We start from the raw sequence: 16379 nt of genomic DNA on the forward strand, positions 1-16379 counted from the left end.
ATAATCCCAATGGCAAGATAGAAGGATGTTGTTTCCCTGAATTCTCTCAAACTGTGAAGCTAAACTGTGGTGTCAACTTGAATAAGAAACGCCTAGTGGATTAGTTTAGGACAGTTCTGGATGTGTCTGAATGATCAGCTTACTGAAGAGGGAAGGCCCACTCTGGATGTGGATAGCACCAAGCAATAGGCTTGTAGCCTGGATGAAATAGAAAGAGAAAGAAGGAAGTCTGGCTTTTGCTTCTTCAGAGAAACTGCAGTCTTTACCATTGGCTTTGGACATTCATCACCAGTCTTCCAGCACAGACTCTTCAGCCTCTGATGCAGACCCTTCAGCCTCATGGTAGAGACCCACAGGGTACCCTGCAGTGAGCTGCAGCCCTTCAACTTCATTCAAGAGGTTCTCAGTCTCTAAACTAACTCAAATCTGGAAACTGGTTGTGGGGCTGTGATTCTCTGTTTACTATGAGTTGAGGTCTTTTTCTTTCATTTGTCTTTCATTTTTTCCAGTGGTATAAACCTAGTAAAAATTCAGTAGATTTCCTGTCTATTATGCATTTGGTATTGCTGTGTCTTCCTAGCCAATACCATAGGCCTACAGATGTCAGATCATTTGAATCATTGCTTTGCCTCTGCTGAGCATTATGGTAACTATGTGCAGCTTGTCTTTGGGAGCTCAATGCTGCCACTCGACCCCTGCCACTCTGGAATCCAATTAAACCGACTGCCTCTAAGTTCCCCAATTGAGTGACAGGTCCCAGTCATATGGAGAAGGTCTGGCATACCGAGAAGAGCAATGAAAGGGCTTTTCAAGAATGCTGGTGCTTCCCTCATGAATGTTTCTGAAAGTGTCAGCAAAGCATACACTATCCAGATTATCCTAGTGTGAAGTATTAGGTTGAACATGACAAATCAGAGTTCCCTTTTCCCTGAGCCTTTGAATCCCCTCCACAGTAAACCAAAGAATGTCAGGCATCTCTATTTCAATCACAGTGAACCACCTTTTGATGCATACTTCTGCCCACAAGCCAAATAATCCATTCACACTTTTGGAAAATTCTACAAGCTGCAACATTAAATTCAGAATCTCTACTTAATAATCCCACATTGATAAACTCAGCCTGATCCAGACATCTGTTTCTGCCACCCTTAATATTCATCACACCCTTAATATTCATTCCCATACGTTTCCTCAGACCTGTACTTATAGATGTTGGGAAACTCAAGAAGTTCTTTGGAAGTATAGTCAACCTCTTCATGGGTCACTCTTATGGTGGATACATTGTGTCAACTTGAGTCTACAGGCTAGGCTAAGTGACTCAGCAGTTCTACATAACGAGCCTGTTGAAGAGGAGGGAGGGCACGGAGATGGTGTAGGCATGGGCGGATAGCCCAAATATAATATAAGGAGGGAAAACAGTCTTGTTCCCCGTCCCCTTTTGCTCTTCTTGCTTTTACTGTCTTCTGCCAAGTTGAAGTGTTGGCCCTGAGCCCTGCCACCCTGCCTTGGAGCCAGCTGATTATAGAATGAGCCTCCACAAACTCTCAGGTAAATACACTTTTCCTTCATTAATTTTGGGCATTGGGTGTTTTGTTTCAGCAACCAGAGAAAAGCACCTAGAACAGTCACATGGTGTGCCTCACCTTCAGGAGGAAGGACTCATGTATATTGTGAATAATTTCTACTGTCAATCTTTCTCCCATCCTTTCTCAAAGGGACCAACAGCAGCAACAATAAGGTGTTTCTAAAATTCAAAATCCAGACATTGAATAGGATCCTGAAGCTCAGAAAAAAATAGTAAGAACCAAAAAAATGGAGCTACATCAAATTAAAAACCTTCTACAAAATAGAGTACACCAATATGAATGAAGAGATTGCCTTTAGGATGGCAAAAAATCTTGGCAGCTAATATTGCAATAGGGGCTAATATCTAGGATATATAAAAATCTAAAAAGCCCCTTAACATCAATATATCAGATAATATAATCAATAAATAGACAAAATGAACAGACACTTTTTAAAAGAAGTACAACGGGCCAATAAATATATTTTAATTTCTTAAGCCACTTTATCTACCATGTGAATGCAAATCAAAATTACATTAGGATTTCCTCTCACTCCAGTCAGAATACAAAACACCAAGTGCCTGCCTAGCTCAGTTGGTAGAGCATAAGAATATAAAACACCACATATGCTGGTGAGGATACATGGAAACAGGAAATGGCCCACATTGCTGGTAGAAATGCTAATTAAGAAAGACATTATAAAAATCAGTACAGGAATGTAATTTCATCAAACAGCCTAAATCTAAAGCGACAGTTATACCTAGATACATCACACCTTGTTAGGTTCATTTTACCCATCAAAAGTCACCGTTCTGAGTTCACAGCCTCAGTCATTAGTGGATTTTTCCTTAGAACCTACCTAATAATTATTTTTGGAAACCTTCACAATTTTGTGGAAACCACAATTACACGCCACAGCAGATTTTTTGGTGGGAGGTTTGCAAGTAGCCAATGCAAGAGCAGTCTTCAGTTCTGCTTGCTGCGGCTTGACTGCTGCCCTGTGATCCCTATCTGACAGATACACAAGTTTCCTGCATCGTAACAGGCCGATGCATGTAGCTCTCTCGAGTGCTATTGGTTTGTCCTTCTTAATGGCCTAAGATCCCTAAGATGCAGCCAAAATGCGCTGCACCTTAAGGTTTTGTTAATACAGTACTTTATTGAATTAAATTATGTAACTGTGGGAGACATCGTATATTTAAGGTTTAAATGATAAAAATGGGCATTTGTATGCATTTTTCTGACCTTATTTGAAATTCATATTTGTTTCACAATTCATGGGAGCTCTAGGAATGTAACCCCCATGAACTTCAGAAGTCCCGTATACTCCAAGGAATTAAATTAGCATCTTATTGACATAGCTGTTTACACATAATTCACAAGAATGAAGCTATGCAAGCAAACGTGGTACCCATAAAATGCATGAAAGGTTCAGAAATACTGGTATGTATACATAATGGAGTACTGCTGTACCATAAAGAAGGATAAATGGAATCATTTATAGGCAATTGGATGCACTTTGAGACCATAGATTAACTGAAATAAATCATGCATAAAGCTTAAATATGTCATTGTTTCTCTTATATGAGAAGGCAAAAATATAAATAAATTAAAGAGTAAAATTAAATGTAAATAGTAAGAGTCACAGATTGATCTTTTGCAAAAGGTGGTTGGAGGGAAGAGAATAAAGAGGGATAGGGATGAAAAGAGAATTTACATGTGCTATGTTACATGTGCCAACTCCCTGTGAAGGATGAGGATATTATGTCCTGTGGACACATACTAATAAACATAAAATTTTAAAAAGGAGAATGCTGCACAGAAGCAGGGAATGCAATTAGATATATATGTCTCTCTGCCACTTGCTCTTCGAGAAGACCTCCATATCTTTTAGTCTTTTCAGCCTTCAGAGGTCATGAAAATGTAAAAGCATCTCCCATAACTTTAAAGGTCTCTCTGGAGATATTTACAAGAAAGTTGTAACTTTCTTTGTTAATGAGCAACTATGAAAAAAGTTCTTCTGATGTCCTTGGTTCCCCAAACCTCCAGGGTCATTTTCAATACAGGTGCAATGATAATTGCAATTCACAGAGGAGGGAGGTTACAGATGGATAAACCTTTATGTGAGGGTCTAGCTGCCTCCCTCACCTGCACTGCTGGTTGTGCTGAGCACCGCAAGGAACCCGACTTCTTGAAGAGAGCAGGTGTCAGGTGAGTAGTTTGTATTTCAGCCTCAACGGTAGAGTCAGTAAGGAAAGAGAGTGTGACTAAGTGCTTACATGAGGATCAGGTATTGTGGGGTGGGAACAGGTTAAGAGCAAAGGTAGGCAAGGACAGAAGTAAGTCTTTCATTGTGTGCTGTGCTAGAGAGAGAAATGAGGGTCTTGCAACCCATACCACTTCCTGGTGCCTTGTAGAGTAATTAAAACTTTACTGTGGATGAACATTTGTGAATTATCACCACGATAAAGAAATAGGGCTTTAGGAACTGAAGAAATGGAGTACTGAAACATAGCCGTTCTTCACAGAAATTAGAGAATAAAGGATAAATTCATAGCTCTTTCTTCATCCCTTTGATTCTTTTTTTTCTGTCTTTCTTTCTTTCCTTCTTTCTTTCCTTCCTTCTTTCTTTCTTTCTTTCTTTCTTTCTTTCTTTCTTTCTTTCTTTCTTTCTTTCTTTCTTTCTTTCCTTCTTTCTTTCTTTCTCCTTTTCTCTGTCTCTCTCTTTCTCTTTCTCTGTCTCTGTCTCTGTCTCTCTCGGTCTCTATCTCTGTCTCTCTCTCTCTCCCTACAAACAGGTATTTTGAGACAAGGTCTCATTATGTAGTTCAGGATGGCCTTGAATTCACCATGTCACCCAGGCTGGCCTCAAACTCGCAACAATCCTGCTTAAGCCTCCTAAGTTTTATTTTTGGCCAATCTGCCTTCATTCACATAGCTGTGAAGAACCCTGAATACAGTGACTCCTGGCACATTCTGTTTTAAAGGGAGTCAAGTTGCACCTCTCTACTCAGCACCAGACACCTTCAGATTTCATCACGGTTCGCAGGTTTGAACTTTTCTTCTGTCCTCACAGATTTGCACCGTATGTGCTCCGGCATAACCTGTGTCTTGAGTTTCTTTAGCCATGGTGGTGAGCCCCAGGCACTGCAGAAGTACAGAACTTCATATAAATTTTCCCAATTACAAATGTTTGCCCACATTTTTTAATGTTTTAATCTACTGTATTCTGTACTTGTATTTCATAGTTTGTGTGTGTTTGTGATACATAATGACTTTCACCTTGGAGAATCAGTTCATATACAAATCATATCTTGGTCACTTTTACATACTAATCTTTCCCTGGTCCTTCCCTGTACTCTTGTCCTCAGATTTTCATGCTCTCACTTTTTATTTTGTTTGTGATTGCCAAATGGACCACATACATATCTCAAAAATGATTCAGAGCACTATTTTGCTTGATCCCATGACAAAATTAGCGTCGAAATACACACCTTTAAAAAAAAAAATAAAACAAAAAATGAAGTGCACCACTGCCATTCTTCTGAGAAGTGTCTTATTCACATCATCCACTGTGCTTGTTGGTGCATGTGAGTTTCACCCTGTACAGACATGTGTGGCACATCACACATATTCTTAGCAGTAACACCTCTTCCAGATAATTACTCTGACTTCTTTTAGTGACAAGTATGTGTAAAGAGCGATAGAGCCATCTCAGCTGGTGAGAGCACAGTTGAGCAGAAGTTCACAAATGGAACACAATTCTCTGTGTAACAGATAGACCAAGACACACGTAGTATGGTCATTTGCCCAAAGTTCCCATCTATCTCCTCTCAGTAACTAACCCCAAGGTCATGGTATTCTTGCACATACTTGAAGAGTGGAGCAATAAAACATAGGCTTGCATCATTTCTCATGTTTCAGATATTGCATCACTAATGTCTGCTCAATACTTTATATAAATGGACTCTGGAATTTTTTATATTTGTGATTTGTATGCCCTTCATGAGACCTTTAGAGAATTCAATTTAATTACTGAATATTATTCATGTTTTTCATTAGCATTGCTACGTTTCATTTCATGGCATGAATGTCAGTTCATTGGGCATGTTAGTGGGCATGAAGATAGTTTTGAGTTTAGGGCTACTGTGAGTCAGTATTCATGTTACTATAGAGAATGTGTAGGTTTTGTCTCCGTGATGCATTTATGATTGTTTCTGAGTAAATTTATAGAAATGAAATTATTACAACATAAGGTGGCATTTCAAACACTTATATAGATGCTACTGAACAGTTTCCCAAAATACTTGTACCTACTTTACACAAAAAATTTCATAGTTTATTGATATTCTTACCAACTTTGCAATTTTCTGTCATTGGAATTTTACCTTTCTGGATGGTGTATGATGGTATCATTTAGTGATCTTACTTGAGTTTTTCTGGTTAATGAGGACACAAACGCTTAGAGTATTCTCATTACCAGCTAAATAAATTCTTTTTCAGGAATTGAACCTGAAATATTTTTTCAATTTTTTATTTTTGCATCATCTGTAGGAATTCTTTAAGATGAATCCATGTGTGTCTGTGTCTGTTTTTTCCCTTTCTGTTCTAGCTCCCTGTTTTTCTGACTCTGTCATGCCCTCATTCCACACAACTATGTTTGTATTTTGATGAAAATAGTTCTGTCACATCATCCATATGGTTAAGATGTTTTATAAGAAATAATTTTATATCCTTTGATCACACAAATAATTTTTACTAAAATGTTTTATATTTATCTTAAATATTTACACTAGAATTTGACTTTGATCATACTTAAGCTTTTCTCTCGTGTGAATAAGGTAAGTTTTAGGTCTTACTGAAAATGTTGGAATTTCACTCTTTCCATGTTGTCCTTTCTCCCCCCAGGTTAACAAGGACTCCTGCATAGCAATGGCTGAAAATGTGCAGAGAATTCTGTCTGTGTCCTCTTGCTTCTTGAAACAGTTCTAATTCCACAAAAGCACAACACTAAAGTAATTTTTGGCATTAAATCTCTACAATGAGCCTTGCTCAGAGAAATGATTGTCAGCATAATTCAAAAGAAATTTTAGAAGGAAATGACAAAATAGCTTGCAGGGATTTGGCACTAGGAATACTCTTTTTGTCACAGACTGTGATTGGAATTCTGGGAAATTTTTCTCTTCTATACCATTATGTTTTCCTTCACCATAGGCAAAGCAGATTGAGATTTATAGATTTGATTCTCATGCACTTGTGTATAGCTAATTCTTTAGTTATTCTTTCAAATGGATCTTCCCAGACAATAGTAGCCTTTGGGTCGAAATATTTATTCAATGAATTTGGTTGCCATGTTACCTTGTACGTCTTCAGAGTGGGCACAACGATGTCAATTTGTAGTGTATGTTTCTTGAGTGTCTTCCAGACAATTATAATCAGCCCCACTAACTCCTGTTGGAAATATCATAAAATAAAATCTCCAAAATACATTGGCTTCATCATATCTTTCTGCTGGTTGCTACATATGGGAGTAAATTTCATTTTTCCTCTGTATATGTTACATGCATCTGGGAAACTAGAAAGCAGAAACATCACAAAGGAAAGACATCTGGGATTCTGTGCTGTTGTAGATTATGGGACTACCATGAACTCAGTCTATATTGCATTAGTAGTATTGCCTGAGGTTTCTCTTATTGTGCTAACAATATGGGCCAGTGGTTCTACTATTTTTGTCCTGTACAGACATAAACAGCAGGTTAAGCACATTCATTGCACTAATGTTTCCCTCAGATCCCCTGAGTTGAGAGCCACCAAAAGCATCCTTCTCCTGGCAAGCACATTTGTAACATTTTACATCATCTCCTCCATCTTTCACAGTTTCATTGCCCTTTTTTATAACCTCAGTTGGTGGTTGGTGAATATCTCTTGCCTCATTTCTCTGTGTTTTCCAACTATCAGCCCCTTTCTGGTCATGAGTCAGGATTCCTCTATATCCGTGTTCTGGTTTGTCTGGATAAGAAACACGAAACATCTCTTTTCAGCAGAAATATATAATTGTATATTTTCTCGATCCTTTGTGTTGTGTACTCCTCAATTCATTATGAAAGGCACTACCTAATTGCAATGAGAGATCACGTATCTTTCTTAAGAGGATTGCTGCACATTTCAGTTGGTTGAATGTGGGACCTTCATGGGAATAATGGGTATGAATAAAGCACATTGTCTCAATTTTGGTGCACAGTGTCCTGTTCATATCTATCTGAAAAAGTGTTTCTTTAGGCAAATTGAATGTATTTACTTCTAACTGTTGGCTTGACCGATGACAATCTTTACTAATTGTTTGCTCAAGAAAGGATGCTAAAAGTGAGTATGATGAAGAGATGGGTGACAGACACAGGTTTAGAAAAATCTTCCTGTGGGTTTTCTTTGTCTTTTTGGCAGATCCATATGCTGATTTTTGAGTCAACTGTCTTTTCTTGTTTTTTTTTCCAACAAAGAACCTTGGATGAAATCGATAATGTCAATGTCTAGGGTGGAAAATAGATGTACTTACTATGTAGGGATAGAAGACACTGGCGACAGAACCCCAAACACAGGGAACAAGAAGTGTGTAGATCTATGGAAAATAATATGCCAGAGAACTGTGCAGGCCCTCAAACTACTTTAATAGATGTCCCCTGAGTGATGCAGAATACCTTCAAAAATTAAGTGAGAGTATCAGCCATTAAAGGCTCCACTTATATGCTACGCCCCCTCCACTGTGAATATGGGTTGTCAGTCTTCCGAAACATTAATATCTTTTAAACCATTTTGCCCAGAACATTGATGCTATAGCTAGTTCCTAAATTGTTCCACCACATTCATACAGAAACCATAGCCTTTGCTCTCTCAATACTTCATAACTAGAATGTTAAGACAGTCTCCTTGGGGTTTGCAACCAGTGGAGGACAGAAACACTGTATGAATGTGTTGGTGTTCCTGTCTCCCTAAGCTGAAGGCTTCAAAGCTCCTGAGTAAGAATTTGTTTCTTACTGAAAGGGCAGATAATCTGAGGATACTGAACAGTGGAGAGCATCAAGGAGACAATGTGGAATTTTGACCTTCCATGCAAAGGAGGAAACTCTACATCGGAATTATGTGGAGAAGAAAACCTGAATATTTTGCTGTTTCTGATTTCTGTGATAAAATGTCTGATGCTCAATAATTTACAGGGGAAAGTGTTTTATGTATATTACAATTTTGATTGCTCAGGTCCATGCAACAATATCAACTCATTTCTGGTGAGAGGCCCGTGCAGTACCACACAATGGCTGGTATTATCATAGCATGGTTGTGTACAGGAGGAAGAGATTACAAGTGGGAAGGAATCTGAGGGGACAAAGAGTCTAGGCTTTCCATCTCCTAACAAGTCTCTCATGTGAATTAATCAGGGTCCTCCAAAAGCTCCTTTTAAAATTTCCAATGTCAGGTTCCCCCATGACCTATAATCTCAGAGTAGGTCTCCATCACAAATATTTTCTAATAAAATACCTTTGCAAGATAAACCTTATCCAAACCTGAACACCCTGAGAGCAAGACAATCCACCTCTGTTACAAAGAGTGTAAGCTCTATTGTGTTAGTTTCCAAAGCTGGCACAAGGTGTCTTACCAAGGGATCTTAAAGTATTAAGTTAAGCTAATTTGACTCATGGTGTCAGCAGTTTTAGACCATGGTCAATTTTCTCCAACACACAATCATCACAGTGGAAGTTCATAGCCAAAGGACATCAGAGAAGGGCAAGTAGGAGTAATGGTACTCACTTTCTGGCAGCCCGGATACAGAGATTGAGAGAGCCAGGGTGGAAGGAACCTGAAACTGGTTATACCTTTCAAAGTCATGGCATCCAGTGACCTACTTCCTTCAACAGGGCTAAACTCTTAAAATCTCATTAGGCTATGAATTTATTAACCTGTTGTCATTGTGAATTGTGTGACAGTAGAAATGGCTATGCAGGTAGAGAATGCTGGCTTAAGTTGCTTTCAGAATACTAAGAAATGCTATAGATTGATACAATGCAGGCTCTGTTTTCAATTTTTTTGTGGACACTCCATGTAGACTTCTACAGTGAATGTATTAATGTAAAATTTCAATTTCAAGATAGAAGGATGTTGTTTCCCTGAATTCTCTCAAACTGTGATGCTAAACTGTGGTGTCAACTTGAATAAGAAATGCCTAGTGGATTAGTTTAGGACAGTTCTGGATGTATTGAATGATCAGCTTACTGAAGAGGGAAGGCCCACTCTGGATGTGGATAGCACCAAGGAACAGGCTGGATGAAATAGAAAGAGAAAGAAGGAAGTCTGGCTTTTGCTTCTTCAGAGAAACTGCAGTCTTTACCATTGGCTTTGGACATTCATCACCAGGCTTCCAGCACAGACTCTTCAGCCTTCTATGCAGACCCTTCAGATTCATGATAGAGACCCACAGGATACCTTGCAGTGAGCTGCAGCCCTTCAACTTCATTCAAGGGGTTTTCTTTCTGTAAACTAACCCAAGTCTGGAAACTAGTTTTGCGTTGTGATTCTCTGTTTACTATGATTTGAGATCTTTTTCTGTTCATTTGTCTTTAATTTTTTCCAATTGTATAAACCTAATAAAAATTTAGTAGCCTTCCTGTCTCTTTCACATTTGGTATTGCTGTGACTTGCAAGCCAATACCATAGGCCTACAGATGTCAATCATTCGAATCATTGCTTTGCTTCTGCTGTGCATTATGGTAACTATGTGCAGCTTGTCTTTGGGAGCTGAATGTTGCCACTGGACCCCTGCCACTCTGGAATCCAATTAAACCAACAGCTTTTAATTTTTCCAATTGAATAACAGGTCCTAGTCATATGGAGAAAGTCTGGCATACAGAGAAGAGCATGACTGGGCTCTTCTGGGATGCTGGTGCTCCCCTCATGAATGTTTCTGAAAGTGTTATTACATGGTCCTCTTTCCAGATCATCCTAGTGTGAATTACTAGGTTGAACTGAGAAATGAGAACTCCTATTTCCCTGAGCATTTGAATTCCCTACAGAGTGAATCAAAGAATGTCAAGCATCTGTATCTCAATCACAGTGAACCACATTTTGATGCATACTTCTGTCCACAAGCCAAATAAAACACTAACACTTTTAAAAATTCCACAAGCTAGCCAAGCAAAAACCCAGGGACCTGAGCGGTTCTCTGTCCGCTGCCCCCCTCCCCCACTGGAGCTGATCTGAACCTCGTATACCTTCGGGAACTCTGGTGAGCTGCTGCCACCCCCACACATGAGCTTCGGAGCCAGGCAAAATCTTGGACAGCTCAAAGGGCCTGGGATTCCCTCCACAACCCTCCCCTCCTCCTATTTGGAGCTGGGCTGCACCTCAGACAGCTCTGGGAATTCTAGTGAGTCGGTTCCACCACTGCTCCACCAGTTTCAGAGCCAAGGGGAATCCCAGACAACCTCAAAGGCATTGGGTGAGCCTCCCTACCCCCACCCCATATCCTCACTGGAGCTAAGCTGAAACGTAGACAGCTTCAGGGACCTCAGTGTCTGTGCAATTACCCCCCTACACTGGTGTGTGAACTGGGTGTGGTAGTGGCAGTATATGGAGATGTGGTGACCATGACTCACCCTGTACTACACCCCAGTGGAAACAGGGCTGAAACCCAGACAATGCTGGGAACCCCTGAGTGGGAGGCAAGCTGAGCCACAGATAGCTGTGAGAGCACTGGGAGTCACACTGTGCCCACACACACACACCATCGAGGGAATCACACAGAACACTGGGGTCCTTTGGGTTCTTGCCCCACTACTATGACATCATTCTGGGAGGGAGCCTGAGCTCCAGGGAACCTTGGCATCTCTGAAAATGACAAAATGAAGGAGCAAAATGCATTCTCAGACCTCTGCCCCACCCAGAACAAGTCCATCAGATATTGACACAGATGAGCTTGGAAGTCATACACCTGAAATTTCTGAAATGATAACAACTGAAGAAAAGAAGCAACTTCATCAGGCCATAGAAGACAGCAGATCAGAAATAATCGCTGAGATAAAAAAAGAAATGATAACAATAATGAAAGAACTGGTTAGCACATGTAAGAAAACAGGAAAAAAACTAGAGGAGCATAGTAAATTAATGGAAACCTTGAATGAACACTATAGGAAAGAACTGGAATACATGAAACAGATTCAAACAGATATCCAGGAAATTAAAACGTTGATGGAAAGCTGGCAAAACTGCTTGAATGAAGATGAAGATAGACTTTCAGACCTTGAAGACAGCATTGCTATGAATGAACATGAAAGAACGGATGTCTTAAAAATAACAATTTAACAGCAGTAAGATGAAGCAAAGAAAAACAATGTAAGAGAAATGGGTTTCAATAGAACATCAGATGTCAGCACAAAAGATATAAAAAGACTATTTGTGGAAGTAATTCCCGAAAATTTCCCAAGTATGGAAAAAAAGTTGGATATTTAGGTGAGTGAGGCACATAGAACTCCAACGAGCTGTAACCAAAATAAAACTACACCTACACATATAGTTATCAAGATCCCAGAAATTCAACAAAAGGAGAGAATATTAAAAGCTGTTAGAGAAGAGGAAAAGATCACCCATAAAGGAAATCCCATCAGAATCACAGCAGATTTCTCAACACAAATCATCAAGGCAAGAAGAGCTTGGAGTTAAATATCTCATGTCCTGAAGGGAAACAGCTTCCAATCCAGATTGTTGTACCCTGCAAAGCTATTCTTCAGAATTGAGAGAGAAATAAAATATTTCCACCTGAAAGACCAACTAAAGAACTTCATGAGTGCCAAACCAACCCTACAAAGAGTACTAAAAGATATTATAGAAAGAAATTTTTAAAAACTACAACTTTAGGAACAACAACAGAACATAAACACCAAGCAGAGCAAGCAATTAAACAGAGGGAAGCAAGAGGAACCAACACCAGGAAAACAGCATGACAAAGATAAGCTAATACATATCAGTTATAACTGTTAATGTAAACGGACTCAATTCACCAACCAAAAGAAGTAGACTGGCACATTGAATCAGGAAACAAAATCCAACAAGATGCTGTATACAAGAAACACACTTAACTCAAACAGAAAGGCATAGACCAAAAATCAAAGGACGGAAAACAATACTCCACGTGACACATACCCAGAAAAAAGTGGGTGTAGCTATTCTGTTTGCAGACAATGGGAACTTCAAACCGAGATAAATTAAAAGAGGTAAAGAAGGTTAATACATGCTTGTGAGGGAAAAACTTCAAAAGGAGGAGATAACAAACAGAAACATCTATGCACCAAACACAGGGGTACCAAAATATATACGACAAATGTTAACAGACATGAAAAATGAAATAAGCAGCAACACAACCATAACAGGGGACTTCAATGGCCCATTGTCACAAAGAGATAGATCAACTAGACAAAAATTAACAAAGACATAACAGAACTAAACCAAACATGTGAACAAATGGACTTAGTAGACCTGTACAGAGTGTTCCACCCAACAGCATCAGAATGCACATTCTTTTCAGCTGCACATGGGTCATTCTCTAAAGTACACCATATGCTAGCCCATAGAACATGCTTAAGGAAATGTAAAGGAGTTGAAATTATCTCATGCATATTATCAGACCACAGTGCAATGAAACAAAATTAATGACAGGAAATGGCAAGAACTCCATAAGTACATGGAAGTTAAACAGCACCCACCTGAACAATCAATGGGTCACAGATGAAATCAAAGGGGAAATGAAACACTATGTACAATCAAACGAAAACGCAGACCCTGTGGGATGCAATGAAAGTAGTTCTCAGAGGGAAATTTATACCAGTGAATTCCTACTTCAGGAAAACAGAACGAGCACAAATAAACAATCTTATGCTACACCTCAAGCTTCTAGAAAAATTAGAATAAATCAAACCAAAAGCCCAGAGGAGGCAGGAAATTATGAAGCCCAGGGCAGATATTAATTCAATGGAGACTAAAAAAAAAATACAGAGAATTAATGAATCAAAGAGTTGGTTCTTTGAAAAAATAAATAAAATTGATAAACCCCTAGCCAACCTTATTTAAGAAAAGGAAAGAAAAACCTGAAATACATGCAATAAGGAATGAAAGAGATGAAATCACTACAGATCCTGTAGAAGTTCAGAAGATCATGAGTAACTGCTTTGAAAATCTTTACTCTCACAGGATGGAAAACACAGACGAAATGGACAGATTTCTAGATATGTATGAATTAACAAAGCTGAATGAAGAACATATAAAAATCCTGAATAAACCTATATCAGCAAGCAAAATTGAAAATGTAATAAAAAAACTTGCCAATGAAGAAAAGTCCTGGTCCTGATGCATTTACAGCTGAATTCTACAAGACATTTAGAGAAGATTTAATGCCAATACTTCTCAAACTCCTTAAGGAAATGGAAATTGAAGGAATTCTCCCCAAATCATTCCTGGAGGCAAGTATTATCCTGATATGAAAACTAGAGAAAGACCCAAGCAAAAAAGAGAACTACATGCCAATATCCCTAATGAACATAGATGCAAAAATTTTCAACAAAATGCTAGTAAACAGAATGCAACAAATCATCAAGAAGATTATACACCATGACCAAGAGGGATTTATACCAGGAATGCAGGGATGGTACAATATACACAAATCAATTAATGTAATACACCATATCAATAGAGCCAAAGACAAAAATCATTTGATCATCTCAATTGATGAAGAAAAAGCTTTTGATAAAGTCCAACACATATTCATGAGAAAAACCTTACAGAAAATTGACTTAGACTTTACCTCAATCTGATAAAAGCCATCTATGACAAACCAACAGCTAACATCATTCTAAACGGTCAAAAACTGAAAGCTTTCACTTTAAAATGAGGAACAAGACAAGGATGTCCACTGTCACCACTCCTATTCAATATAGTTCTGGAAATATTACTTCACAGCAATTAGACAAGAGAGAGAAATAAGAGAAATAAGGATAGAAAAAGAAGTGAAATTATCATTATTTGCAGATGACATGATGCTCTACACAGAAAACTCCAAAAACTCCACCAAAAGGCTCATGGGTTTAATAGGCAAATTCCGTAACATAGCTGGATACAAAGTCAACACGCAAAAGTCAATAGCATTCCTGTACACACACAATAAGCAGACTGAGAGGGAAATCAGTGAAACCACACTTTTCAGAAAAGTATCTAAAAAAATGAAATACTTAGGAATCAATCCAACAAAAGAAGCAAAAGATCTAAGCAGTGAGAATTACAGTACTCTGAAAAAAGAGATAGAAGATGATTTCAGAAAATGGAAAGATGTTCCTTGCTTATGTATAGGAAGAACCAACATTGTGAAAATGGACATACTCCCAAAACTGTGGTACAGATTCAATGCAATCCCCATTAAAATTCCATTAGTATATCTCACAGATCTAGAGAAAACCTTCCTAAAATTCATCTGGAACCAGAAGAGGCCTAGAATAGCAAAAGCAATCCTGGGAAACAAGGAAAAGGAGGAGGCATTACAATCCCTGACTTGAAATTATACTGCAAATCTACTGTCATCAAATCAGCATGGTACTGGCAATAAAACAGACCTGAGGATCAATGGAACAGATTAGAAGATGCAAACAAAGCTAGAAACACACTCAACCACCATATTTTTGACAAAGGGGCCAAACATGTTCACTGGGAGAAAGATATACTCTTTAACAAATGGTGCTGGAAAAACTGGCTTTTCTCATGCCAAAGACTAAGAGTAGATCAATGTCTATCACCATGCACTAAACTAAAGTAAAAATGGATTAAAGATCTAACTATCAAAACAGAAACACTAAATCTACTGGAAGAGAATGTAGGTAATACTCTCAAAGACATAGGTGTAGGCAGAGAGTTCATGAACAAAAATCAAACTACATGGGAAATACTTCAAAGAATCAACAACTGGGATCTGATCTTATTGTAAAAAGTTTCTGCACATCAAAAGAAATCACCAAGAGAGTAAAAAGACAACTCACTAATTGGGAAAAAATTTTATCCAACCACCCCTCAGACGAAGGACTCCTATCTAGAACATATAAAGAATTTTTAAAAATCAGGCCCCCAAAACTCAAAGACCCAATCCAAAAATGGGCATCTGAGATGAATATGCACTTCTCAGATGAAGAAATCCTAATGGTTTATAAATTTATAAAAAATGTTCAACAACATTAGTCATTTGAGAAATGTAAAGTAAAACAACACAGAAAGTCTATCTCACCCCAGAAAGAATGCTTATCATCAAGAAATCAACCAATAGCCAATGCTGGTGGGGCTGTGGGGATAAAATAACTCTTCTCCACTGCTGGTGGGAGTGTAGACTGGTGCAAGCACTGTAGAAGTCAGTGTCCAGTTTCCTTAAAAACAAGGACTAGTGGTTCCATTTGACCCAGCTATTCCCTTTCTTGGTGTCTTCCCCAAAGAGTAAAAGTATCATACCACAGTGATATACACACACCTATCTTTATAGCAGCACAATCTGTAATAGATAGACCATGGAAAAAGTCCAAATGCCCATGAGTGGAAGAATGGATAAAGAAGATATGGGTTTTTTTTATTATTTTAAAAATAAAAGGAGGAAAACATTAACAGACAGACAACATTTTACAAAATAGCAAGGGAACAGTACAGACAGTACAGAGTTACAAACAAAGTGGTAGGGAATTAACAATGCTTGTTGTATTACATATTGCTATCTTCAAAGTGGTTTCTCATGAAAACAGATATAGACAT

The 16379-nt window shown here is 38.5% G+C and overlaps 1 protein-coding gene across 1 annotated transcript; it reads left to right on the top strand.

Annotated features, from left to right (window-relative positions):
* The first annotated feature begins 6586 nt into the window (after window positions 1-6586).
* Window positions 6587-7683, top strand: LOC102027795 (vomeronasal type-1 receptor 4-like). The gene has a single exon (XM_005412733.2). The coding sequence runs from the start codon at window positions 6607-6609 to the stop codon at window positions 7681-7683; it is 1077 nt and encodes a 358-aa protein (XP_005412790.1). The 5' UTR covers window positions 6587-6606.
* Window positions 7684-16379: the final 8696 nt, after the last annotated feature.

The sequence above is a fragment of the Chinchilla lanigera genome, unplaced genomic scaffold (genome assembly GCF_000276665.1).
Source record: "Chinchilla lanigera isolate Chin_1 unplaced genomic scaffold, ChiLan1.0 scaffold00157, whole genome shotgun sequence".
Taxonomy (NCBI): Eukaryota; Metazoa; Chordata; class Mammalia; order Rodentia; family Chinchillidae; genus Chinchilla; species Chinchilla lanigera.